At 55.7% G+C, this 24,542-nt stretch overlaps 1 protein-coding gene across 1 annotated transcript; it reads right to left on the reverse strand.

The window, feature by feature from the left end:
- Window positions 1-4,997: 4,997 nt before the first annotated feature.
- Window positions 4,998-21,719, reverse strand: SCNN1B (sodium channel epithelial 1 subunit beta). The gene is made up of 13 exons (XM_054180570.1): window positions 21,666-21,719; window positions 16,089-16,407; window positions 14,718-15,282; window positions 13,328-13,521; window positions 12,418-12,521; window positions 11,574-11,737; window positions 11,017-11,124; window positions 8,082-8,199; window positions 7,234-7,309; window positions 7,019-7,076; window positions 6,365-6,426; window positions 5,512-5,587; window positions 4,998-5,429 (listed from the first exon to the last, which is right to left on the reverse strand). The coding sequence occupies exons 2-13, from the start codon at window positions 16,397-16,399 to the stop codon at window positions 5,064-5,066; spliced, it is 2,202 nt and encodes a 733-aa protein (XP_054036545.1). The 5' UTR covers window positions 16,400-16,407; window positions 21,666-21,719; the 3' UTR covers window positions 4,998-5,063.
- Between the last annotated feature and the right edge of the window lie 2,823 nt (window positions 21,720-24,542).

Below are 24,542 nucleotides of genomic sequence, written 5' to 3' on the forward strand. Positions count from 1 at the left end.
ACCTGAAAGGGCTACAGCAGAGCTGGTGAGGGACTTTCGACCAGGGCTTGGAGTGACAGGATCAGGGGCGATGGCTTGGAGCTGGAAGAAGGGAGACTGAGACTGGAGATTAGGCAGAAATTCTTGACAGTGAGAGTGGGGAGGCACTGGAACAGGTTGCCCAGGGAGGTTGCGGATGCCCCCTCCCTGGAGGTGTTCAGGGCCGGGTTGGACGAGGCCTTGAGCAACCTGGGCTGGTGCAGGCAGTTGGAACTGGATGATCTTTGAGGCTGCTTCCAACCCAACCCATTCCATGAACCTATCAGTCTGTGTCCTACAGCCAAGCTCACCAAAGATTCTCTGGATGACCTTGAGTGGGCTGAGCAGTGCAGGCCCTTTGACTGGCAAGGTTGTGCTGATTGCTGGAGAGTTCCTGCTGCGCGGCGGCGAGATGAGTGGCTCCTGCAGCAAACTTAATCAATCCTGAATCTCAAATTATGGGGTAGGTGCAGCAAAGATGGGCTGATTGGAGGCTGCTCTACCTGCAGGCAGTCCCCATTGCTCAAGTCTGTCATTACTTGCCAAGTCAAGAAGGACAGACTCCTCGGGTAGGAGATGGGGCATGAGCAAGCTCAACCCTGAAAGCAGAACCGGTTTTGTTGGTTGCTCCTTGTGCCATTGCTGTTTGCTGCTGAAAGCTCCCAAGTGGGTGAGAGAGTTAATGGAAGTTTGTTAAAGCTGGGCCTAAAGAGCTCTGTAAAGCTCTCATCTGGCCTCTGCTTGCTGAGGAGAAACTGGGCAGGATACAAAGGTGCCCCAAACCTGGCCTGTTGGATGAGACCTCACAAGCAAACCCTTCTGCTTCAGAGGGGACAAAACATCTTCCCCTGTGGCTGCCTCTGCAGCTTTCTCCTTTACCACCAGGGAAATTAATCTTCTGGCTGTGTCCTTTGCCTCCTCTTCCCTTAGCTTGCTTCAGGCTGTTCTAACCAGCAACCAGCTCACTCCACAAACCCTTCTCTTTGCTTTGTGGTTTTCACCCTGTCAGCCTCTGTCTTTGGAGCTTCTGTCGCTGCTTGTCCTGCTCTTGGCACTCTTAGCTCACTGTGTTCCCCCTGGGGTGACTGCCTGGCTGCCACAGCTGCTCCTCCTCTGGGCAGTCTCATGTCTGGTTGTCCCTCCAGAACCTTCCCACTGATTTGTGTGTAAGGTGCTGCTGCTGGCTTGGATTTTACCAGTGCTGCATTTTTCTGAGGGAAATTAGGTTCCTTTGCTGCTCTCAGGTGGACTTTGGTGATGCCTCCCTGCCCAGACAGCAGTCTGGGGAGATGAGGAGAGCAGAGGTGCTTTTTGAACAGTTTTAGGGTTCCCTGGACTGTCTGGGGCCAGGATTTTCAGGTAGATGGTGCCCTTTTGTTTTCAAGGTATCAAAAATCTACTAAACCCAATCTCCAGATGAATTGGCAACGTGCTGCTGTGTGGAGCTGGGACTCCTCAGGCTCTCACTTGCTGTGGTTTGTGAAGCCTTTGCTGTGCCCAGTCCCATGCAGTGCTCAGCTGAGTCTTCCAGTGGCTGCAGCGCTGCGGCAGCAAGGAAAGCTCCTTCACACAGGGAGGCTGATCTGCAAGCAGCTCATCTGGGGGAGAGCTGGTACTGAGCTGGTACAGAGCTGAAGTACCTAAGACACTTTGCACTTTTATGAGTCGTCAGACGCCCTCCATAAACCAGCTGTAACTGGACTGGCAAACTGTCCCTGTCCCTGCCAGAGAACATCCTGTTCCACGGTGTCAGACGGGTGAGCCTCGCTGTGGCTGCCTCTCCCATCCTCCTGTCACTGGAAGGTGAGGAGTCTTGGGGCAGTTCCTTGCCTGCTGTTGTTGCATTTCATAGGGCAAGCGTCTGGCTCTGGAGAATTTGTTCCCTGACGCGTTTGTTCCCACCCTGCACGTGAGGGAGGGGCGGTGGGATGCCAGTCGTGGAGCTGAAACCCAGCACACCACAGCTCTGCTCCACTCTCCTCATCCTCAGCAGCAGCAGATACCTGAAACAGGCTGAGAAAGGGCTTCCCAGAGTGTTTCATCAGTTTAGGGAAGATGTTGAGGTGCTGGAAGGTGTCCAGAGAAGGGCAACAAAGCTGAGGAGGGGTCTGGAGCACAGCCCTGTGAGGTGAGGCTGAGGGAGCTGGGGTTGCTTAGCCTGGAGAAGAGGAGGCTCAGGGCAGACCTTATTGCTGTCTACAACTCCCTGGAGGGAGGTTGTAGCCAGGTGGGGGTTGGTCTCTTCTGCCAGGCAACCAGCACCAGAACAAGAGGACACAGTCTCAAGCTGTGCCAAGGGAGGTTTAGGCTGGATGTTAGAAGAAATTCTTCATAGAAAGAGAGATTGGGCATTGAAATGTGCTGCCCAGGGAGGTGGTGGAGTCCCCATCCCTGGAGGTGTTGAGGAAGAGACTGGATGGGCTGCTTGGTGCCATGGTTTAGTTGATTAGATGGTGTTGGGTGCTAGGTTGGAATTGATGATCTCAAAGGTCTCTTCCAACCTGGTTAATTCTATTCTATTTGGTTTTTAAAAGGTGGTTAAGCTTCTTGTTCTTATCTTTGCCACCTGAAATGGGATAAAGGCTGTGAAAATGCAGGTATTGGAAGTAAGAGAAAAATCAAAGCTTAGCTCTAAGCTGCCTTCAATTCTGCTAATCTGAGCATTCTGGAACTCATTAATTGAGTCTCAGAAAATTAAGTCTCATCAAATATTCTGCACATGATCCTCTTGGAACTGTACTGCAGCAGCAGGCCAGCTGCACACCAGTGATTCAGGGTTTGAGTGGGGTAGCATCAGCTATGTCCACAGCATCTCATCTGCAGATCACCCCAGAGTTCCTCAGTCCTGTTGGTGGTGATCAGCAGCAACCAGACCTCCCACTGCCAAGGGGGGATCACAGGCTCACAGGATGTTAGGGGTTGGAAGGGTCCCATGAAGATCATTGAGTCCAACCCCCCTGCCAGAGCAGGACCAGAGGATCTAGCACAGGTCACACAGGAATGCATCCAGATGGGTCTTGAAAGGCTCCAGAGAAGGAGACTCCACAACCCCTCTGGGCAGCCTGCTGCAGTGCTCTGTGACCCTCACAGTGAAAAAGTTCCTCCTGATGTTGAGGTGGAACCTTCTGTGCTGTATATATATCCATTGCCCCTTGTCCTATCCCAGGGTGCAAGTGAGCAGGGCCTGTCCCCTCCCTCCTGACCCCCAGCCCTCAGATATTTATAGACATATATTAAATCCCCTCTCAGTCTTCTCCTCCCAGACTAAACAGCCCCAGGGCTCTCAGCCTCTCCTCACAGGGCAGTGCTCCAGTCCCTTCATCATCCTGGTAGCTCTCCGTTGGACTCTTTCCAGCAGATCATTGTCCCTCTTGAAGTGGGGAGATGGAGGGGCCCTGGGCAGGCTCTGGCCCAGCAGCTGTGCACCAGAGCAGGGAAGGAGCCTGGACCCCCTCCCGGCTGCCCGGGGCACCGTGCCCAGCAGCTCGCGTTCCCAGGCGCGTGACTGAGCCACACGATCAAGTTTCCTCTTGAGGTTTCACGGAGGTGCCTCAGCAGGGCAGGTCCTGGGGGGCTGTGATGAGCTCCTGGCAAAGCCAGGGGCTGAGACCAGCCCCTCTCAGCCCAGCCCTGTGGGAACCACCAAAGCTCCTGACCGTGCCCAGGGCCTGGGGGGTGAGCTCAGCACCTCTCCTTCTTCCCAGCCCTCAGTTTCGTGCCGGCGCCGGGCTGTGCCCGCTGCCAACAGGAAACACAAAGGCAACTTCTGAATTCATTTATTTATTGCTGAGTGGTGCTGTTGACCAGCCTGGCACTTCCTCCCCACACCTGGACCTTTGTGGAGCCTGGAGTATTTATCTCCAGCACACACAGCTGTGCCCACCCCTCCGCAGCGGGCACAGCACCTGCGGGCTCCAGGAGCTCCGTTTCCTTTGCAGTTGTGACCTCAGGAGTCACAAGTGGCTTGGGTCCCACCCCAGGGGTCACAGCACACTGTGCTGTCTCAGCATCCACGTGGCCATGGCTACACATGCCCTACCAGCATGTCCTGACCTTGCCCCAGCACCCCCCTGCCTCACTGTGGTCCTTCTCCTGTTCCTTGCCCTGGAGCCTGGCTGCAGCCCTGCAGAGTGGGCACCACCCTGCTCTTCTCTCTGGGAAGTACTTCCCATTCCCATGGGCTGATCTCTTGTGATTAGATCGTGGTGCTGATGTGCAGAGCTGGGGGGTGCAAAGCTGGACGTCCCCTGGCACCCTGCACTGCCAGCCCCAGCCATGTCCTGGGCTGATCCCTGGCAGCAGGGGCAGGGAGGGGATTCTGCTGGGCTCTGCTGAGACCCCCCGGGACCAGCTCTGCAGCCCTCAGCACAGACAGGGATCTGTTGGGGTAGGACCAGAGGAGGCCACAACAGTGATTTGAGGGCTGGAAGCCCTCTGCTGTGGGGCCAGACTGAGAGAGCTGGGGTTGCTTAGCCTGGAGAAGAGAAGGCTCCAGGGAGACCTCCTGGTGGCCTTTCAGTGCTGAAAGGGGCTGAGCAGAAAGCTGGGGACAGGCTTCTGTGCATGGCTTGTCGTGACAGGACAGGGGATGATGGTTTGAAACTAAAAGAGGGAGACTGAAACTGGAGAGAAGGAATTTGTTACAGTGGGGGTGGTAAGAGCCTGTCCCAGGTTGCCCAGAGAGGTGGGAGATGCCCCATGTCTGGAACTATTGCAGGTCAGGTTGTCAGGGGCTCTGAGCAACCTGCTCTAGGTTGGGAATGACCCTGCTGACTGCTGAGGGTTGGACTGGAGGAGCTTTGAAGGTCCTTTCTCCCCAGTCTGTGATCCGTGGTTCTGTGCTGCTAAAGCCAGGACCTGATGCCCACCCTGGGAAGTTTTTACAGGTTTATTGGAGCTTCACAGTGAGGAGTTGGGAAGGGGGCTCAGCCAGGGCTCTCGAGTTCCTTCCTGACACAACAGGGAGCAGAAGATGACCCAGCAAGTGTCAGCTGGGCGCAGCGATGGCAGCCTGGTGGCCCACGGGCGGTGCCAGGCCGTGCTGCTCACTCGGGCTCGGTGTCGCTGTCGGGACCGAGGGCGTCGAGGGGCTGCACCCGCAGCGAGTCGTAGTTGGGTGGGGGGGTGCCAGGCTCGGGGGGCAGCTCCTCGCCCCTGGGGAGGGCACCCCCGTCCTCGTGCTGGAAGCCGAGGTTGGTGTGAGCCTCCACCAGCTCCGACACCGTCGGGGGTGCGTCGGGGTACCGGGCCCGCGCCCGCCGCTGCTTCAGGCTCTTGCACCAGCCGATGACGTTGATGACGGTGATCCAGAGCGAGTCGATGATGATCTCCCCGAACTCGATGAGGCACAGCACCGAGCCCCCCATCCAGAACCCAAACTGGCCCCCCAGGCTCGACAGCAGCCACACGATCTGCGGGAGGAGCAGAGTGAGGCGAGGCGGCCGGGCCGGCCCCGCAGCGCAGCCCGGGCGGGAGGCGGCGCCGGGCACTCACCGTGGTGGCCGCGGACTCGGAGATGGTGCGGTAGTTGTACTCCTGGAAGTAGATGTTCAGCTTGATGATGCCGTTCCTGTGAGGGACAAAGGCAGCTGAGTGCAGAGCCGGGCCGTGGGTGTCCCACGCCTCTGCTCCCAGGGAGAGCCTGCCCAGAGCTGCTGGGCGCCAAGACGCCTGCCTGGCAGGTGGAAGAGGTTAAGAAGTGCCAGCGACTGCCAAAGTAGGAGAGATGTGGCTCTGAATTTCTTCCTGAAGAAGCACTTGAAAGCTTCTTTGGGGCTGTTTGCTTTGTTTTTTCTAACTGCCCTGGTTGGGGTAGAGGAGCCCTGGCTGCTCCTCCTGTCCCTGCGGCGTGGACAGAGCAGCTGCACCGTGGACAGAGCAGCTGCACGCTGGCCAGGGGCTCAGCAGGTACGGGGCAGCCAGCACCTGTGAAACCATTCCCAGCATCTCTCTTTTTTTCCTTTGGGAAACCCTCTCCTCTTTTCCTCCTAATTCAGGGTTTAGGTTCTCAAAGGGTAACTCAGCAGCTACCCTAACTCTGGTGCATCCCCCCTACAGCTGCTGCTGTTGGCAGATCCAGACCTAAGTATGCAACCCAGAAGGTGGTGCTGCTGTTGACACTGATTTTGACTTAACTGTGTGTCTGACCCAGCCTGTCACTGGCAGAGCAGGGGATGCACAGGAAGTGTGTTTCAGGTTTGCTTTACGTCTCCCAGCCAGTCATGAGCCAAATCTCATTCTCCCTTTGCCCTAACCCAGGCATGCTCCAGCCTGGCCCCAGGGTCCGTGGCAGCCTCATGTCAACAGGCTCACCAGAGGAGATGACTTGGTTGTTGCTCTCCCTTACCTGTCCAGAGTCACATTTGTTGACATATCCCTTTCATAAGAAAGAATATGGAAAATCCAGTCCTGGGAAAAGAAACCTGATTCAGACACAAGTGGAAGGATCCTTCCTGAGCACCTGCTGGGGAGGAGATGCCATGGAGGGTGCCCCCTCCTGTCCCATGCCCTGGCACTGGAGTCTGTGTGCACCCTGAAAATGGACAGCTGAGCAGGGAGATTCTTGCTGCCTGGACACTGGCCCTGAAAACATGGAGTGTTTCATGGCTGGGAAAAGGCAGTCACTGGTGACCCTTTCAAACCAAGGAACCTTAGAGCTGCATTTCAGTATCTGAAAGGAACCTACAGGAAGGCTGGGGAGGGACTCAGCAGAAGGGCCTGTGGGGATAGGACAAGGGGCAGTGGTTTGAAAGTGGGGCAGGGCAGATTTAGGTTGGACATCAGGAGGTTCTGCATGATGGTGGTGAGACACTGGGACAGGCTGCCCAGGGGTGTGGTTGAGGCCCCATCCCTGGAGACATTCAAGATCAGCCTTGATTTTTCCCTGGGCAGCCTGCTCTAGTTGGAGGTGTCCCTGCTGAGTGCAGGGGGCTTGTGCAAGATGACCTTTGAGGGTCCCTTGCAGCCTGATGCAGACTGTGGAGCTGTGAATGGGGGTTACCTCCGAGGCTTCAGAGGGCCAGTCTGCCATGGAGATGGTCATCTTGTACTGTGTGTCGCTGCAGGGAGGGAGGGAGCAGGGCATTAGCATCGAGAGTTGCCCCTTCTCAAGCCACTGGAGCTTCAGTTCTGGTGCAGCAAACCAGCCCTGTGTGACTTGCTGCCCTTTTGGAAAGGTCAGGAGCCAGCAGCAGCCCCGAAGGGCTCAGTACTCACTTGCAGGTCTCCTTACAAGAGTCAATGCAAATCTGTCTCTGCTTTATGCTTGATCTCAGGGAGGAGTAGCAGTATGCTGTTGAGTGAAGACAAGCATCCAAAGTGTCTCTTTAGACAGGGGCCCCTGTACAGGATTATCTCTGTTTCATCTGACAAAGTCAACACTTCAGCAGGAGGCAGCTGCACAGCCTGGCTCTTGCCCCCCCTGAGCTGCCCTCCCTTGAGAAGCTCAGGCATAGGGGGCAGACAATGCAATAATTAATTAACATTAATGGACTTGTCTGCAGATGGTTCCTATGGAGTCACCTTGCTCAGTGGCAGTGGTTTTGGCACAGCCCTGGCCAGCTGCAGGGGCAGGAGGGTGGCTGCCAGCTGGAGCTGCCCTCACCAAGCTGTGCCCCCAGTCTCTGCCTCCCCACAAGTTTCTCATGGGAGCCCATTTCCCCTGCCCACACCAGCCTGGTTATGGACCTGAACTCCCCAGGCATGGAGGCCTGGAGCATAGTTCATAGAAACACAGAATAGTTTGGGTTGGAACCTTAATGATCATCTAGTTCCAACCCTTTCTCTCTCCCATCGCTGCCCAGAGGCTCCTGTTACCTTCTTGGCTGGATCCAGCCATCCGGAGAGCCCTGCCCTGGCGCAGTGTGCAAGCTGAGGTCCCTCAGCCCATGGCCAGGACCATGATTCCTCCCCTTCTCCCCAGCACTGACCCAAACAGCCACATGCAGTCATCACATGGGCTGAAGCCACCCACCCTTGGCATTTCCAGCAGAACATGGGGGCCCTCCATGCCCCCCTGCCAGCAGCTGCCAAGGCTGTGCTGTGAGTCTTGTCCTCGTTCTTACCCCAGCCTGGGTTATTGTCATTATTGCAGTAGTTCACCCCTTCAGGTAAGGGAAACAGGTAGTGCCCACAGCCACAGATCTCCACCATGTGATTTTGGAAGCAGGAACGCAGGCAAGCCTGGAGAAAAGGAAGAGGGAGCTGCTTAGGCATGGGCTGAAACCCCCCTGCCCACCTCTGCTGCTGGGGTCTGTGCTGGCTCTGAGGGATTTTCTCTCTTTTGCTCTGATTTGGAGACTGTGCACAGAGAAACCTGAAGGGAGGGAGCAGGCGCTGCCAGAGCCCATCCCTGCTCTGCACCGAGCATCCCCATTATGCTGGGAGCCCAGGGTGGGTCACACCGGCTTTACAGTGCTGAGACCAGGCTACAGCTTTCTTTCTGATGCATATTGACTTCTGTTCCTGCAGTTTTAAGGCCCATCCTGCTGGTGAGCTGCCTGTGGGTATGTCACAGAGCTTGGTGCCTGCTCACAGTGCAACAACCAACTGGTCATTTCTTTACCATTTTGGGGCTTCATGGAAGGAACACCAAGTTTGCAAAGGAGAATCAAAACGTTCTGCTGCGTCTCCAGCCTTTGTGTGGGACACTGGCAAAGGGCTGCTCCCCGCTCTAAAGCCACAGCTCTTAACAATGCTGCAACACAAAGAGCAGGTTTTAGGACCCTGAAGGCTCTCATCTGTGCTTCTCGCCTTGAAAGGATCACAGCTGCCGCCCAGGAGCCATGAAGTTAATGATCCCAGCCTGGAGAGGGACTCTGGGTGAAGCACTAGCAAAGTCTATGAGAAGATAATCAGATTTAGCAGCTCCAGCTGGGCAGAACAGCCAGAGAATTCCTGTGTGACCCGAAGCACTCCCGGAGCTCCCTGCAGTCAGGGAGTGATGGAGAGCCTGGTTTAGCTGAGAGGTCTCTGAAGTGGGCTCAGAACCAGGCAGCATTTAGCAATGCTGAAGCACTAATGCAATCGTCTGGAGTATTTGCTTAACCCTTCTCCAGGCAGCTGAAAGCAGAGCGGCCCAATTGTTATCCCTGCACAAGGGCAGCAACAGAAATCCCCTGCCAGCCCAAAGCCTGCTTCTCTGGGATGGATTCCTCAGGCTTCTGCAAACAACCCCCAGATCACTTTGGATAGTTCCTTATTGATATTCATCCTCCAGAAAGGCTTCTCCCCCACCTAGCACAGCCTGTTGCCAGTTCACCAGTGCTGAGGGGCAACACCCTGGGTTGCTGCAGGTTTGAAGTTTACTAACTCAGCTTTCTCAGCCCACTTTTGAAGTTCAGGATGAGAAATGGCTGAACTCCCTTAACGAGGAAAAGATTTGAAAGGGTCACTCAGGAGAGGAATCTCTCCCCAGTCTGCCTCTGCCACCAGGGATCAACAGCCCAGGAGCTGCTTTCCTCCTGAGAGCAGCGTCGTGGCTGTAACCAGAGCACGAAGTTCTCCAGACAGCTTTTGCCCTCCCCAGGCAGCAGGAGCCAGCCTTGCCCATGGAAAGTGGCACCGTGGAGCTGCCAGTGGATGCTGTGGAGGGAGCAGCTCAGCTGTCCCCTTAGGCAGCACTTACAGCTGTGGTGAGTGCTCAAGACGCCAGAGCCCAGGGAGGTGTGGACATGGGTAATGACCAGAGCCTGCCCCTCGCTGGTGGATCTGCTCATAAGGAAAAGATTTCAGCCAAGCATGGCAGTGATGGGGAACAAAGATGTCCTGAGAGCTGAGACTGATAGGAGCTGCCTGAATGACCTGGCCCGAGCAGCCTCCTCTGAAAGGAGCAGAACTGCTCTGCAGCTCCTGGGGAGAGGAGCAGCTAAGGCTGCCTGAGGAGCCAAAATGGGGAAAACCCTGCTACACTGGTGGATCTGGGGGGGCTGCAGGGCCCAGGCACACCCTGCTGTGCTTTTCCCAGTGTTCAGAGTGATGAGGCCCCTCCACTTTGGGGAGCAGAGCTCTGGGGTGAAGAGCTGCAAGGAAAGGACCAGCATCAAACTGTGCCCAGGTGTGGGGTTAAAAATATTTGCCCCCTTGTCTGGCACTTGGCTGGTAGGTCACCCACAGCAGGGTCACAGCAGAGCTCCTGGGTGTTTGCTGTGTTTCACCTTCTGAGAAAATGACAGAAATGATGCACAAGCCCTACAAGGAGAGGCTGAGGGAGCTGGGATTGTTTAGCCTGCAGAAGAGGAGGCTCAGGGGAGACCTTCTTGCTGCCTACAGCTACCTGAAGGGAGGTTGTAGCCAGGTGAGGGTTGGTCTCTTCTCCCAGGCACCCAGCACCAGAACAAGAGGACACAGTCTCAAGCTGTGCCAGGGGAGGTTTAGACTCGAGGTGAGGAGAAAGTTCTTCACTGAGAGAGTTGTTAGCCATTGGAATGTGCTGCCCAGGGAGGTGGTGGAGTCACCATCCCTGGAGGTGTTCAAGAGGGGACTGGACATGGCACTTGGTGCCATGGTTTAGCAGTCATGAGGTGTTGGGTGACAGGTTGGACTTGATGATCTTTGAGGTCTTTTCCAACCTTATTGATTCTATGATTCACCATTTTCTTCCTCTCAGAATGAAGCAGACCTGGCTAAGGGCACTCCATCTGCTGAGGCCCTTTCCTGGCCACGCTGTCTTGGTGTGAGATGAAAACCAAAGACCCCACTGAACTCTGGTGCCAGCCAGAGCCACCTTGCTTCTCTTTTGATGCAAGTCCTGATGCCAGCATTGCTGGCTCTCGCTCCTGCAGTCCATGCCTGTTTCCACTGCATCCACTGGGATTGTTCCCAAACCTCTGTGTTCAGCCCCCAGTGTGGATGGATAGAGGGAAAGAAGGTTCCTGTGTCTGGCTGCTGCTTTCTACTGCATCGCTGCTGCTCCTCCAGTAACCCCCCTGCTAGTCAAAGATTCTGGCTGCTTTAGTGGCTTTTCCTCAGCAGCCTGGCCTGGTGCAACCCCAGTGGTACCTGTATGGAGTAGGAGGTGTTGTACTGGCTGTAGAGGTTCTTCACTGGGACATCAGAGCCGTTGTTGGTGCAGTCGCTGTAGGGGTAACCCATCCGCTCCAGCTCATCCTGAGGGGAAACCAAAGCACCAAATGTCACCTCCCCTCCCCAGGGCCCTGGTGTCTGCTTTCTGGGACCTCTCCAATTCCTGTGTTCCCTCCTGGCTTGGAAAATACCAAAGCCTCGCCGTTGGCAGAGCTGAAGGAGATGCAGCCCGTTGCCCGGGGCAGATCGCGGCAGGTGAGGGTGTGCAGGAGCAGTCTGTGCTCACAGGGCACCTTCTGCCGCGCTGAGGGAAGAGGGAACAATGACCTGAGCTCCCTGTTTTGGCTGCAATAAAGCACTTAGCCAGGACACTTACATAAAAGCCTCCATAAACCGCCGCAGCCTGCAGCCAGCGCACACCCTGACTCTTTTGGTTTGAGCCAGTTCAGCCGAGGCTGGGAGCAGGCTTGGTGCCAGGCCCATCAGATAACATTATTCTCAGAGAAGCTGCTGCAGAAGAATGCCACACATACCACCAGCACTCCGATGGAGGTTTCTGTCCCAGGCATGGCGTAGATGCCCTGGTCCTTCAGGAAGGGGAAGCTCTTCTGCTGGTGCAGCATCAGCCTGGCCCCAGCTGCCGAGGACAGGTAGGGGATGTAGTCTTGCTGGCTGATGTCCAGGATTAATTTCAGCCCTGGGACACCAGACAAAGCACTCAGAACAGGAACTGTACCCAGGGGTGCAATTACCTGGAGACTTTCAAGACCCAGCTGGATGCATTGCTCTGTGACCTGCCCTAGGTGACCCTGCTTTGGCAGTGGGGTTGGACTGGGTGACTTCTGGAGGTCCCTTCCAACCCCTGCCATGCTGTGATTCTGTTGTGAGTCTCTGGGGGAAAGGACTCTGTTTGCTTTTCATCAGGCACAAAGATCTCCATCCCTGGGGGAAGAGCCAGGCCTGGCTGCTGTGTCAGCCTTACCTGTGCAGAAGTGCACCGGATGAGGAATGCACAGGATGGAAATGTCTGAGTGAGTGTCCAGGCACTGCCTCAGAGTTTGGCTATCCAGATGTTACCCTTCTGCAAAGTTAACATCTGTAGTCACCTTGCTGGTTTCTGGGTGGCATGTTTCCTTTTAGGGAGCTACAGAATCAGAGTCATGGAGTCATTTTGGTTGGAGGAGACCTTCAAGGTCATTAAGTCCAACCATTAACCCAACACTGCCAGCTCACCACTGTCTCCTAGGTAATTACTCCTCCCAGCTGCAGTGCTCCAGAGCCAGAGATGGTAAATCTGTGGCACCTGACTGGAATGGCCACAGAGGGACAGAGCAGTTCCCAGCACCTCTGCTCCCTCCTCAGCTGAGCCTCTCTTACCAAACTCAGCCCCGGGGTTGGAAGAATTCAGAGCCTCTTCATCCATGCCCCAGTTGAAGATGTAGCAGTTCCCATGGTCTGGGTGATAGATTTGGGTGAAATTCCTGGAAGAATCATGCAGACAAAACTGTAACTCCTGGGGAGGACCAAAGGGTTGATAGAATAATGACTGAGATGCATCTGGTGGGACTGGTGCTCTGGCTCTGGGACTCACTTGCAGGGGGATGCAATTTCAGTCAGTCTGCTGCTGGGAAGCAGCAAAGCAAGGCACTGGTGTGTGAGGAGCCACAGCCAGCAGGAACGGTGTGAGTTGGGGTGGGAGTGATCTGTCACAGGGGCAGAGAAAGGCTAGAGCTGAGCTATGCAGATGGGTCTGGCTGCTGTCACAGCTCCTTCTCTGAGACCAGTCCTCTGCAGCCCTCTCTGCAGGAGGGGCAGGAATCCCCCAGCCCTGGGGTGCTGCTCTGCCCCCCTTCCTCAGAGCTGGCTCTCTGAATCTGATGTGCTCAGCAAACAGCAAGGGCTGAAGGGCATTTCCAGAGCCTGGGTGAAAACTGGAGCTGCACTGCACTACTAGGGTACACTGGGGTTGTGCTGGGGTACACTGGGACTGCACTGATGTGCACTGATGTGCTGAACATCACTGAATCCCCTGGGAAGGTCCCACGGGTGCTGTTAGTCTGGGTGTGCCACGAGCAGAATGGTCCAGCCCAAACTAAACCTCACACCAGCACTGTCCCAGAATAACCTGTTTCAGCCAGGGTCACTTCCAGAACCCTTCTGGGAAATGCTGTTGGACTTAAGGCCCAGCAGAAACATTTTTGTTAGCTGTTAAGAAGAGAAGAGGAGGAGGCTGTGCTGCCTCCAGCACCCTGTGCCAGGAAAGGCTCCGAGCTGGGGGTGCACCTACTTGTAGTTGCAGGGTTCTGCCCCGTAGAGACAGGCCAGGATCATGTCCTCTGCCTGGTAGCCCATCCTGATCCTGTCCTGCAGGGGCACCTTGGAGAGGATGCTGGTGCTCTGCAGGATGTACCACTCGGTCACCGCCTGCGCCGCGCTGCTGAAGTTCCTGTAGGTGCAGTTGTCGGAGCCCTGATTGCTGCACTGGGGACAGAGGGCAGGCAGGGCTCAGCCCATCCCGTGGCAGGGGGCATTTGGCCTCTCCCCACAAGCTCAGCATGATGCCACCCCTGCCTGCTGCTCCCTAGGGAAGAGAGCTGTGCTGGAGCTGCCACATCTCTGCGTGTCTACAGCCAGGGCCTTCCCCGAGGGGGCTCCCCAGCCGGGCAGGCTCCCCGGCTGGGCAGGCTCCCCAGCCCTCCCAGTGCCACCTCCACAAGCTCACAGAAACTGGGGACAGGTTAGGGCTAGAGCTACCCCAGCTTCCACGACCTAGCCAGGCAGGGAGAGTCTTTGAAGCCTCTGTGGGAGCAGAGGATGGGAGGTCATGAGAGCATCCTGTGCCTCTGCTAAGGATCGCAGCAGGAGAGGGGCAGTGAGCTGCAGCTCTCCCCAGCATTTTGGGTGCCAGACCCAAGGAACAGGCGAAAGTGGCCAGGAGCCTGCATGGAGCAGCCCTGTCCTGGCTCTCCCCCAGGCTCAGCCTGCAGCAGGGCTGCTCTGGGTGACCCCAGAGAACATCCAGCAGTGTCCTCCACATGCCAGGCAGACCCCAGCAGTCAACACCATGCACAGCTCGATTACTGCCCAGTGCTTCCAGTATGTCTCTCAGCAGAGGCTGATTGACCCTCTGGTAGGACTCTGTCCATATCCCTGCTGCAGTGAGAGGCAGCAGTGTGCTGCCAGCTCCTTCTCCGTGTGCTGATGAGTTTACTGGTGTCATGCAGCTGCCTTCAGTTCACCACAGACCAGCCTGACATGGCTCCTTGCTTGTTCCTTGCACCTAGAGGGGAGCACGTTCAGGGTGTGGTGCAACTGCAGCCCCTGCTGCAGGAATCCAGCAGCTGCAGTGTGGCCTGGCTGGGTGTCTGAGGGCAGCAGAGCCCCTCTCAAGTTCTGAAAGCCCTCACTATGCTGCCTTCTTCAGAAACCAAACAGCCCTGAAGCCTTGCAATAACCACCATAACCTGCCATCTGCCCACGGGCTGTGTGTGCCCTGTGCTGAGGGTGCTGCCACCCTCATGGGCTGCTCCTGGTCCCGGTGCAGCTGGACCAGAGCTCCAGGGCAGAGCAGCCATGAGCAGCTGGTGGGGAGGAGATGCTGAGCTCCATGATGCATCCCTGCAAGGGCACCCAGCACTGCCCAGTTCTCAGCCCTCCCACCTGACCCTGGCTCTCACCAGCTTCACTGCCAGCTTGTACTTCTTTTCTTCTGTTGTTGTGTTGGATGAGGCAGGTGGAGCAGCTGTTTGGTTGCTCTCAAAGGTTTGGTTTCTCTCAAGAGTCTGGTGGTCCCCAGCGGTTTCCTTGCCCACAGCAGGCTGCTTCCCCTCAGAGGTTTGGTTGCCCCCAAGGGTTTGGTTGCCCTCAGAGGTTTGGTTGCCCCCAAGGGTTTGGTTGCCCTCAGAGGTTTGGTTGCCCCCAAGGGTTTGGTTGCCCTCAGAGGTTTGGTTGCCCCCAAGGGTTTGGTTGCCCTCAGTAGTCTCATTGTCCACAGAGGTCAGTTTGCCCACAGTGGTTTCGTTGTCTCCATCAGTCTGGTTGTTCTCAAAGATATCCAGGATGATGGGGTTGTCTTTATCGTGCTCATCAATGAGGACCAGGGGTATCTGGTACCAGAGAGTCAAGTTGAGTGGTGGGGAGGGGTTCTCACTGCTGTTCCCTGGTGTGGGCTGCAGGATCCTCTCCAGAGCTGCATCAATGAGCCTGTCCAGGTCTTCGAGCAGATGCTTCACCTCTGAGTACCTGAAGGACAAAAGGCAGTGGTGTCAAGGTGGTGGCTTGGAACTTCCTGGGGACTTCAGGTTGCTGCCTAAAGACATACTGGAGGAGAACAGGAGAGCAGAGTATGGCAGCTCAGACATGGGCATCCCAGCAGCCGCAGCTGGGTGGCAAAGCAGCAGGAGGATAAGCAGAGCGGGGCCCTGGTGAACCTGCTGGTGTGGAACCAGCTGGCTGCGTGTCAGGACCTCACTGCAGTTTACACAAAACACCTCTAGGAAGCAGAGAGAAACCAGCCCCAGAGCAACCTGTGTGCTGGTTGGAGCATCTTGCCTGGGGCCACGCTACTCATGGGTGTAAAGTCAAAGCAGCTCTAGCAGAATCAGCTCCTGCTTCAGGGTGGCAATGGAGGTCTACCACAGAGCTCCCAGCTGATACCACTGTTTGACCAGCTCTCAGTGGTCAAGCAATAAGAGGCACTTTGACTGTGGGGAAGGAGGAAGGAATTTGTGGGGAAGGTTAAGAAGCTGGGCTGGGCTGTGACAAGTGAGCTGAACTCTGAGCTTTCCCCGAGCAGGAGGTGGTGACCATCATGGGCCTGAGGGGTGGCAGTCAGGAAACCCGAGCAGCCCTCAGGCTCCCCAGCCCCACGCCGCGCCTCGGCTGCCACCTCCACGCTGTCCTCCTTTCTTTGGGTTTAGTGCCCCTAGGTGAGTCCATTGCTGGTTCCAACGTGACCACTGGGACAGGAACACTCAGTTCCCTTGCACTCACAGCACGGCTGGGGGTGTTAGAGCACAGCTGGGCCAAGTGGGCAAACAAAAGCTTACTTGAAAGGGTTGGCGTTGCAGACCGTGACCGCGGGGAACTTCATGGTCTTAAAGCCAATGGAGAGAGAGGAGGTGACATTGTAGGACAGGTAGGTGTTGATGAGGATGCCCCACTGCCAGAAGACCAGGGAGGCGAAGAGCAGCGTCAGGAAGAACCAGATCAGTTTCTTCTTGGGCCCCTCTTTGATGATGCGCTTGGGGCCGTGGGTGTTGGTGTTGTCACAGTACCAGACCAGCAGCTCCTTGTAGGTGTAGCCAGGGCCCTTCTGCAGGCGGTGCAGAGCCCGCACAAAATACTTCTTGAGGTTCATGCTGCTGACTGCCAGGGCACAAAAGACACCGAAAGAGCTGTGTTGAGAGGCAGGCACTGTGTGGCACCAAGCACACTGGCACCTGGAGCAGTTATGTGGTGGCTTGACTATGGTTTTATGACCCAGGAGAACCCCCTAGAATGGTAGAACAGTTTGGGTTGGAAGAAACCTCAAGATCACCAAGTCCAGCCCTTAACCCAGCACTGCCAGGTCACCACTAAACTATGTCCCTCAGCACCACGTTTCCAAGGCTTTGAAACCCCTCCAGGGATGAGAAGATGAGAAATCCACCACTGCCCTGGACAGTCTGGGTCAGGTCTTGACAACCCAGGGAGGTGATAGAAGCCTTGTCCCTGGAGGTTTTTAAGGCCAGGCTGGAGGTGGCTCTGAGCAACCTGCTGTAGTATGAGGTGTCCCTGCCCATGGCAGGGGGGTTGGAAGTAGATGATCCTTGAGGTCCCTTCCAACCCTAACAATTCTGTGATTCTATGATTCTGTGATTCTATAACCATTTTGGGGAAGAAATTGATCCTCACATCCAAACTAAACCTCCTCTGATACAGCTTGAGGCCAGCTGCTTCTGGGGTCCTCACAGGAGTCCAGTGACTGGGACCTGCTGGCTGTGGTTCCTGCTGCCCACAGCACAGCCCAGTGTGACTCCCCTAGGACTGGCCTGCAGGTGTTGCAGTGACTGACCAGGACAGTTTTGAGGCAGCCCCACAGTCTGTTGTGTGTCTGCAACGTCTGAAACCTCTGCCAGTGCTGGCTGGACCACGCAGTGCACGCAGGAGCTGCGTCAGGTGGAGCTCAGGCCACCAGCGCTCTGTGCTCCACCAAACTTCAGACTTCTAAGATTTTCTTAGAAGTAAGCAGAGTGCCCCAGGCTATCAGAGGGGGCAGGGGAGGAGGACCTAGACCCATCAGCACCTTTCCCAGGACCAGGAATGCTGCTGCTGGGAGCTGCTGCCCACCAGAGGAGGGCCAGGCAATGGCTGTTTTTTTCGCCCCCGAATTCCTTTGTCTCTCAGATACCATCGGAATGCTCCTCGCACTCCGCAGGGATGCTGCATATTTCACATTCACATTGGGAGCAAACAGAACATTTTGTGCTGCTGTTTGAAGGTGAGAACTCGAGTTACTAAATCATAACGTCCCCAGGCAGGATTTCCCAACAAAGCCCAGTCACCTGCCCAGGCTCTTCAGATCTAAGCTGGGGGGGAACGGGGCTGAAGATTAATGCTGCGTGGGACTCAGCTTTCTGGCAGGAGGGGCAAGGAGATCAGCTGGTGATAGCTCCAACACAAACCTGCCCAGCAGAGCAGGGACCACTTGTAGGCAGCCTGCTGAGGGGTCAAAGGGGAGCTGAAGGCTGCTCACAGGCTTCTTGAGGGGCAGCTGTGTCCTTATTTAGCCTAAGCCTGAAGGTAGCACTGAGCCGTGGCCTTCCTGGCCAGATGTGCACCATCTGCTGAGCAGTGCACACAGAGTGTGCTTACAAGCCCAGCAGATTTTCTGATGTCTCACTCCGTGATGCAAGGAGAGATGATGATTTTCACTGCACACCACATGATGTGTGATGTTAGACCTGGCTTAACACCACGAGGTCTCCATGATCTCCAAGATCTCAGGGCAGGCCCTGTTTGTGAATGGAAGGGTTTTGTTCTCAAAGGAACATCCAGGAACATCCTGGAACTTGGACTTTCCACACCTCCTGCACCTTCTGGACCTCCTGGACCACCCAGACCCCCAACTTCCCAGCCCATCCTCAGCCCATCCTCCATGAACTTGTGCCCCAGGGCTGCAGAACTTGTGCCCACAGCTGCCTGCAGAAGGGTTTATTCACTGACAGAGCTCAGGTTGCATCAGAACTTGTTGGCTTTGGGCAGGACTCTGAGGAAACCAAGAGCAGTGACCTGAACCTTGGCTTCATTGCCCACAGCCCAAGAGAAGCCATGAAACCCATGTGGCTGCTCTGCCCAAGCCTCCTCCTGGGCAGCTGATGCAAACCCACCTCAGGGCACAGCCCCAAGCCGGGGCTCTGCCCTGCACCATCAAATGCTCTGAAATCCCTGAGCCAGGCAAACCAGTAAAGATGTTCTGCCTTTTAAGAAATCCAGTGAGAGATTCAGATCAGATTGAAGGGGAGCCACACCCCCACTGCACTGGGCAAACCGGCCTGGCCCTGTGTCCTGCACCCACCACTTGCTCTGCTGCCCCTGGACCTGGGCTCCTGCCGAGGACCTGAGCTGCCTCTGGAGGCTCCAGTTTGTCGTAGGGACCTGGGTGGGTTCCCAACGAGCTGGTACTGCTGGAGGAGGTTATGTTGTTTCCTGAGGCTGCATTTTAGTTGTTTGTTTGTGGTTTGTTTTTTCTTCTGATGCTAATGTTGAGATAAAAAACACATGGGGGTGAGGAGCTCCACTCCCAGGCCTGAGCACAGGTAACAGTTCCAAACAATTCTGCTGCTGCTTTCTCTCTGCCCAGGGTCCTGCAGAAGTCATCAGCTTCTCCACCCTGGATTTATTTCCATCTAAGCACCTAACTTGGGGTGCTCTCTGCAGAGCTTGGGCTGACACGAGGGGAAGGAAGAATAGCTCCAGAGCAGCTTTAAGCAGAGGCTGGAGTCCTTCTGCCTCATTTCATCTCCTCACCAGCTATAAAAGCGGTGCTGAAGGGCACCATTTTCACATTGTTTAAGCTAGAGCCAGGCCACGCTGTGGAAATAAGATGAATCTAGTTTTTAGGTACGTTTGAAGCTGATTCAGGACAGTTCTTGCCCCATGTCAAAGCTACAGGAGCTGTTCTTTGCAAGCTCTGCTCCGTCCCCCAGCCCCGTGGGGCACACGCAGGATGCACGCACACGGGGACAGGGGTGGGGACAGGGAGGAGAGGCATGGGGGTGGGCGCAGGGATGAGGATGGGGACAGGGATGACTGGAAGAGCATTCTCTGCCGTGGAAACAGGGATCCCAAAATGAAGCCCCAGGTTCACAAGGCGTGCTGGCATTGCAGCCAAGTGGCCAGTTACAGGTTTTGCAGGGGACATGGTGTGGGCTCAAGTTTACTGCTCCTGCAGGCTTTGGAACAGCCCTTTGGTGAGGAGCTGGCATTGAACAGAAACTGCACTGAACTCTGCCTGTGGAATTTTTCTCAAGCTTTTTGCTGCCTTTCTTATTTTTTCCCCTACCTTTCTTTCCCAAATGTTTCCAGAATTCTTGTTTCCCTCTCACTCCTGAGCTGGTGTGTGCCTGGTGCCTTTCCCAGTTGGAAGCCAAAGCCCCTGTTGTGGGGTTTCCTTGCCCCAGGCACTGAGTCTCAGCTCTTCAGGGGCGTGTTGGTACCAGTTTTGGAGCCAGCCTGGAGCCTGTCCTGCTCTCCCCCATCAGTAGGCTCTACATGGAGCAGAGAAGAGACAGGTGAGGAACAAGAGGCACCCTCCATTGGTACATGGGTAATCCCTACCCCCTCCCCAAGCCCCACTTTAGAGAAGGGAGTGGAGGCTGTGGTGGGACAGGAGCTGAGGAGGAGCTGAGGAGGAGCTGGGGACTCTGAAGGTGCTTCCCCTACGATGGGGACACAACCTGGTTCTGGCTGGTAAAGGACACTCAGGGCAGTGCCATGGCTACAAAACCCTGTCCTGCTCTGCTGCCCTCGAATCCCCTGTCACTGCCATAGGGCATAGAGCTCAAGGGCTGGACATTTGGCAGCTCCCAGCTGCTGCTCACTGGTTTTGTTTCTTGTTTGGCTGCCCAGCCTCCAAGGCCCTGCTCAGGGAAGGGGAACAGCATCTCCAGCTCTTCTCCATTTTTCACTATCACACTTCTGTCTCCTGGGCAGGTGGTTCTGGGGAACCATCACTGCTTCCCTCACCACCCCCCCACGGCTCAGCCCTGCCCTTTTCCAGCACACTGTGGTCATCTCCAGTGAGTGTCAGGAGCTGACCACGAGAGCTCTGTGGTGCAGAGTGCCAGTGCCCTTCCTCTGGCACTGCCCACATTCCTGTGATGACCAAGGCCATTCTACCAGTGACCTGCTCCAGGTTCTAAGGTGGTTTGCTCTGTGCTGTGGAGGAGGTGTCCTCGCTTCCCCCAGCAGCCTGGCTCCAGCCCTGCATCACCCCAGCATCACCCCGGGCAAAACTCCTCTGCCTGGCGGTGAGCTCAGACTCCCAGGTTACGAAACGCTGTGCTGGCTGCCTCGCATCTCCCTGTGGTTTTCCAAGGGCAGGTGCCACTTACAGGAAATAAAGGCACCAGCAAAACTCAGCACACTCCTGGCAGCTCCGGGGTGGCACCCTGGCTGCAAAACCACGCCAGCACCACCAGGCCTGGTGCTGCAATTATTCACCACTTTCTCTGCTGGGACTCACGGGAGTCATTCCTCTGATCACCAGCTGCTCATCTGCCTGCTCCTGCCCAGCCTGAGGAAAAGACCTCATTTTCCTGGAGCACACATCTCTGCTAGCTAGTGGGATTCCTGCAAAGTCGAGGATTTTCTGGTGTTACATCACAACTGTGCAGCTTGGCAGTGGGAAAAGAAAAATGACCTGTGAGTGGGCAGCTTTGCTGCGGGGTGTGAGCAGGGCATGGCCACCACACACAGCTGCCCCTGGTGCTCTGCTCCACACAGGCACCCCTGGCTCTCTGATCCCAATGGCAACGTGTGCAGCACTCAAAGAGGCTGGAGTCTGAGATATCATTTCCCTGCCTTTTTGTCCCATATGTCCAATTCTCCATCCCTTCCTCTCCTGCCTGGCCACCCGAGCCCTGAAGGCACATCCTGCTCTCCACTCCTGACAGGAATGTGTACAGCACTCGAAGAGTCTGAAACTTTAGATATAATTTGCCTGACTCTTTTTTCCCCCTGTGTGTCAGATGCTCCATCCCTTCCTCTCCTGCCTGGCCAGTTGGATCCATGCAGCCACCTCCAGTTCGCTGATCTCGACAGCACTCCGTCTGGAATTCTAGATAGCATTTCCCTGAAGTTTTTGTCCCACATGTTGGAGTCTCAATGCCTTCTTCCCCTGTCCAGCTAACTCTGTTTTTTTCCTGTTATCTCTCTCTCAGTGCTCTGCAGTGAGGCTGCTGTCCCAGAGAGGGAGCATCCTCTCACCGGGAGCAATCAATCTCCCGGTCCCTTCGGCTGCGAGCGGTAGTCTTAGGGATGCCCAAAGGAGACCGCACTTGGGCATCTCTCCGGCCGCCGCCTGAAGCCGAAGGGACCGGCCAGCCCCTCTCCCCGTTTCCCCCTCCCCGGTCCCCCCGTACCTGCCTCCGGCTCAGCTCCCGCAGCGCTCCCCGCCGAGAACCGGCCCCGCCGCCTCCCCCGCCCCGGTCCCGCCTCATCCCGCCCCTTGTCACTTCCAAACCCTCCCTCCGGCCGGGCTCCCTCCTGGCTGGGCCAGGTTTGGTGGAAACCCTCCTTGATTTTCTTCCCAGCACTTTTAATTCTCTCCCTACCAAATCGCAGCAGCTGCTGCTGCTCCTGCCTTGTTCCTACCGTGGCATAAACTCCCCACCATGGCCTAAAACCATGACATAAAACCATTCCCACTTCACAAGATTCTGAGGGAGGTGTGGCTCCATCCCTTCCATGCTGCTGCTAAGAGAGGCACCCAGCTCCTCGTTTTTCCCTATGAAAGTGGCACACACAAGAGAAGGAGCATTTGGGGGCCACAGATGGGATGTGAACAAAGAATCATGGAATCAGAGAATCGTGAAATCATGGAAACACAGACTGCTTTGGTTTGGAAGCCACCTTTGAAGGACACCTCATTCCCCTTCTGCAGTCAGCAGGGACATCCCCAAGCAGAGCAGTCACTTGGAAGGTGCAGGGAGAGTTCTAAAGCAGGTCAGGGTCTGGTGCCGTGCTGCAGCAGGGTATGATCTCTTTCTCAGTCTGGTTTGAGGTGTCCTGGGTACCAGGACATCACCTCACTGCTTTGGCATCATCCCTCATGCCAACACCCCTCATGCCAGGCTTTTGACATGATTTAATAACTGCAGATGAACTCCACCAGCATCCCCAAACAGGTTTATAGCCCTTTTTGCAGAAGATCTCACTTTAAAGAGCTCTTATTGCCTTTTTAAAGAAGAAGTAGAAGATTCTACCATATTTTTACCTAGCACACATCCCACCCCCACCCCCACCCCCCCAGCAGCTGTGTTTACTGTCAAGCCTGCTGTTGGGCATCTTTCCTGGCACTGTTTTGTACACCATCCCTCTCCACTGCAGGCTACATAAGATGTTGATGCTCAAATAGAAGGAGCAGAGCTCAGCCTCCGTGGCCCCAGCATCTGAGTCTGAGGTGATGGTCTCTTACTCTGAGAAATGAACTGGGCTTCCATAAAATCATCATGGAAAGGTGCAGCAGCTTCTCTGTCTGTTTCCAGGGTTGGGGGTGAGTGGCCAGGAGCCCTCGGGAGCACTCCCCAGCCTTGTCTGTGAGTTTCATGGTGTTTAGCATGCAGTTTCTGGTGGATTTTATGACTTCATCTCAGCATCACGTCTTGCATGCTGATTCCTGGTGATCACACAATTAATCACATCACTCACTTTACTGTGAGGGTGCTGAGCCCTGGAGCAGGTTGCCCAGAGAGGTTGTGGAGTCTCCTTCTCTGGAGAGCTTCCAAAGCCACCTGGCCACTGTGATCCTGGGCAAGCTGCTGTGAGTGCCCCTGCTGGAGCAGGGGCTGGACTGGATGATCTCTAGAGGTCCCTTCTAAACCCTTAATTCCCTACTCCCTCACAGGGAAGATGGAGAGATGCACACCCCCCATGTATTTCCCACATGTTCCTATGCTGGGGTCTGCATGCTGGGGGGTGGGATCCCTGAGCTCAACACCATGGTACAACCACGGGTCAGAGGTGACACCTTGAGCATCTTGAGTGGCTGTGGGAGTCGTTAACTGCTCACCACAGAACAGCAAACACCTATAAACCTCCTTGGGACTATAAATCAGAGCAGGGCATTGTAAAAAGCAGCGGCTGCCTCTCGCCCAGAGAGGTACCTGCAAGTTCTTGCTCAGGCAGGACTCGGTCAGACCTTCCCAAGTGTCCCTGTGTTCCGTTGTTTGGGAACAAAAGGGATTTTCAATGGCAGGAGGGGGCCTCCTCCCACTCTGCCTGCAGTGGAACACAGGATGGTGTTTGAACAGCCCTTCCAAGTGAAGCTGGAATGAACAGGTTGGATGGGGAGCACCAGGACTTACCCTGCTCCTCACCCCTGTCCTGCCAGGGTAATTGCCCTGCCTGGGTAATTGCCCTGCCCTCGCTACTCAATACCCTGGAGAACGTCTGGTCCCAGCACCAGCAGCTCCAGGGCTGAAAATAGAGCAGGCTGCATCTGCCAAACATCAGCTGTGGGGACAGATGACCTTGAGCTGGGCTTTCTGTTGTCTCTCCCACTTGCTCCACGAGAAAGTTTATTCCATAAGCAAACACCTCCTGCTAAAAATACAGCTGAGGAACCCCATGGGAAGCTCCCTGTCCCCAGGCATTGTGCTGGAGCAGGGTGTTGGGCTGGCCTGGTGCACTGCTGACAGCAGCTAAATACAGCTGAGAAACTGGGAGCACTGGGCACAGCAGCCCCCAGACTGGCACCAACCATCTCATCTCAGTGTTTGGAAAATACCAGCAAGGACTAAGTCCAGCTGGTAAAGGGGGAATAGTTGAATGGTGGATTGCCAAGATAGCTGCCAGGGTTTCTTGGCTGGTTTTTGGGGGTGTGTGTGAAGCTAAGGAGCAGAGGTGCCTGTGCCAGAGCCCAGGGTGGGAACCCAAGGACAGCTCTGCAAGGAGGACACCACCCCAAAATTACAGCCCTGTTAGCAGGACCAAGGTCAGGTCAGCAGAAGAAACACCTGACTGGTCCATATCTGGTTCTGTGTCACTCTGCACTGCTTCTGCCCATCCACGTGGTGGTTTTGGGGGGGGCATCCTGGTGGGGTCCAACCTGGCACAGCCATGGTGACCACAGTCACACCTGTGGGCACTCCTTGTGCTCAGGGTTTTCATGAGGGTTTCATGAGGGATTTCATGAGGACAGGTTCCCGTGGCTCCAGAAGTGGGAATAAGGCCATGGCATCGCTGCCCTGTGTCACCTGCCTGGCCTCCAACCACGTCCCTTCTCAGGTAGTCTGTTC

Source organism: Dryobates pubescens, chromosome 4 (genome assembly GCF_014839835.1).
Source record: "Dryobates pubescens isolate bDryPub1 chromosome 4, bDryPub1.pri, whole genome shotgun sequence".
NCBI lineage: Eukaryota > Metazoa > Chordata > Aves > Piciformes > Picidae > Dryobates > Dryobates pubescens.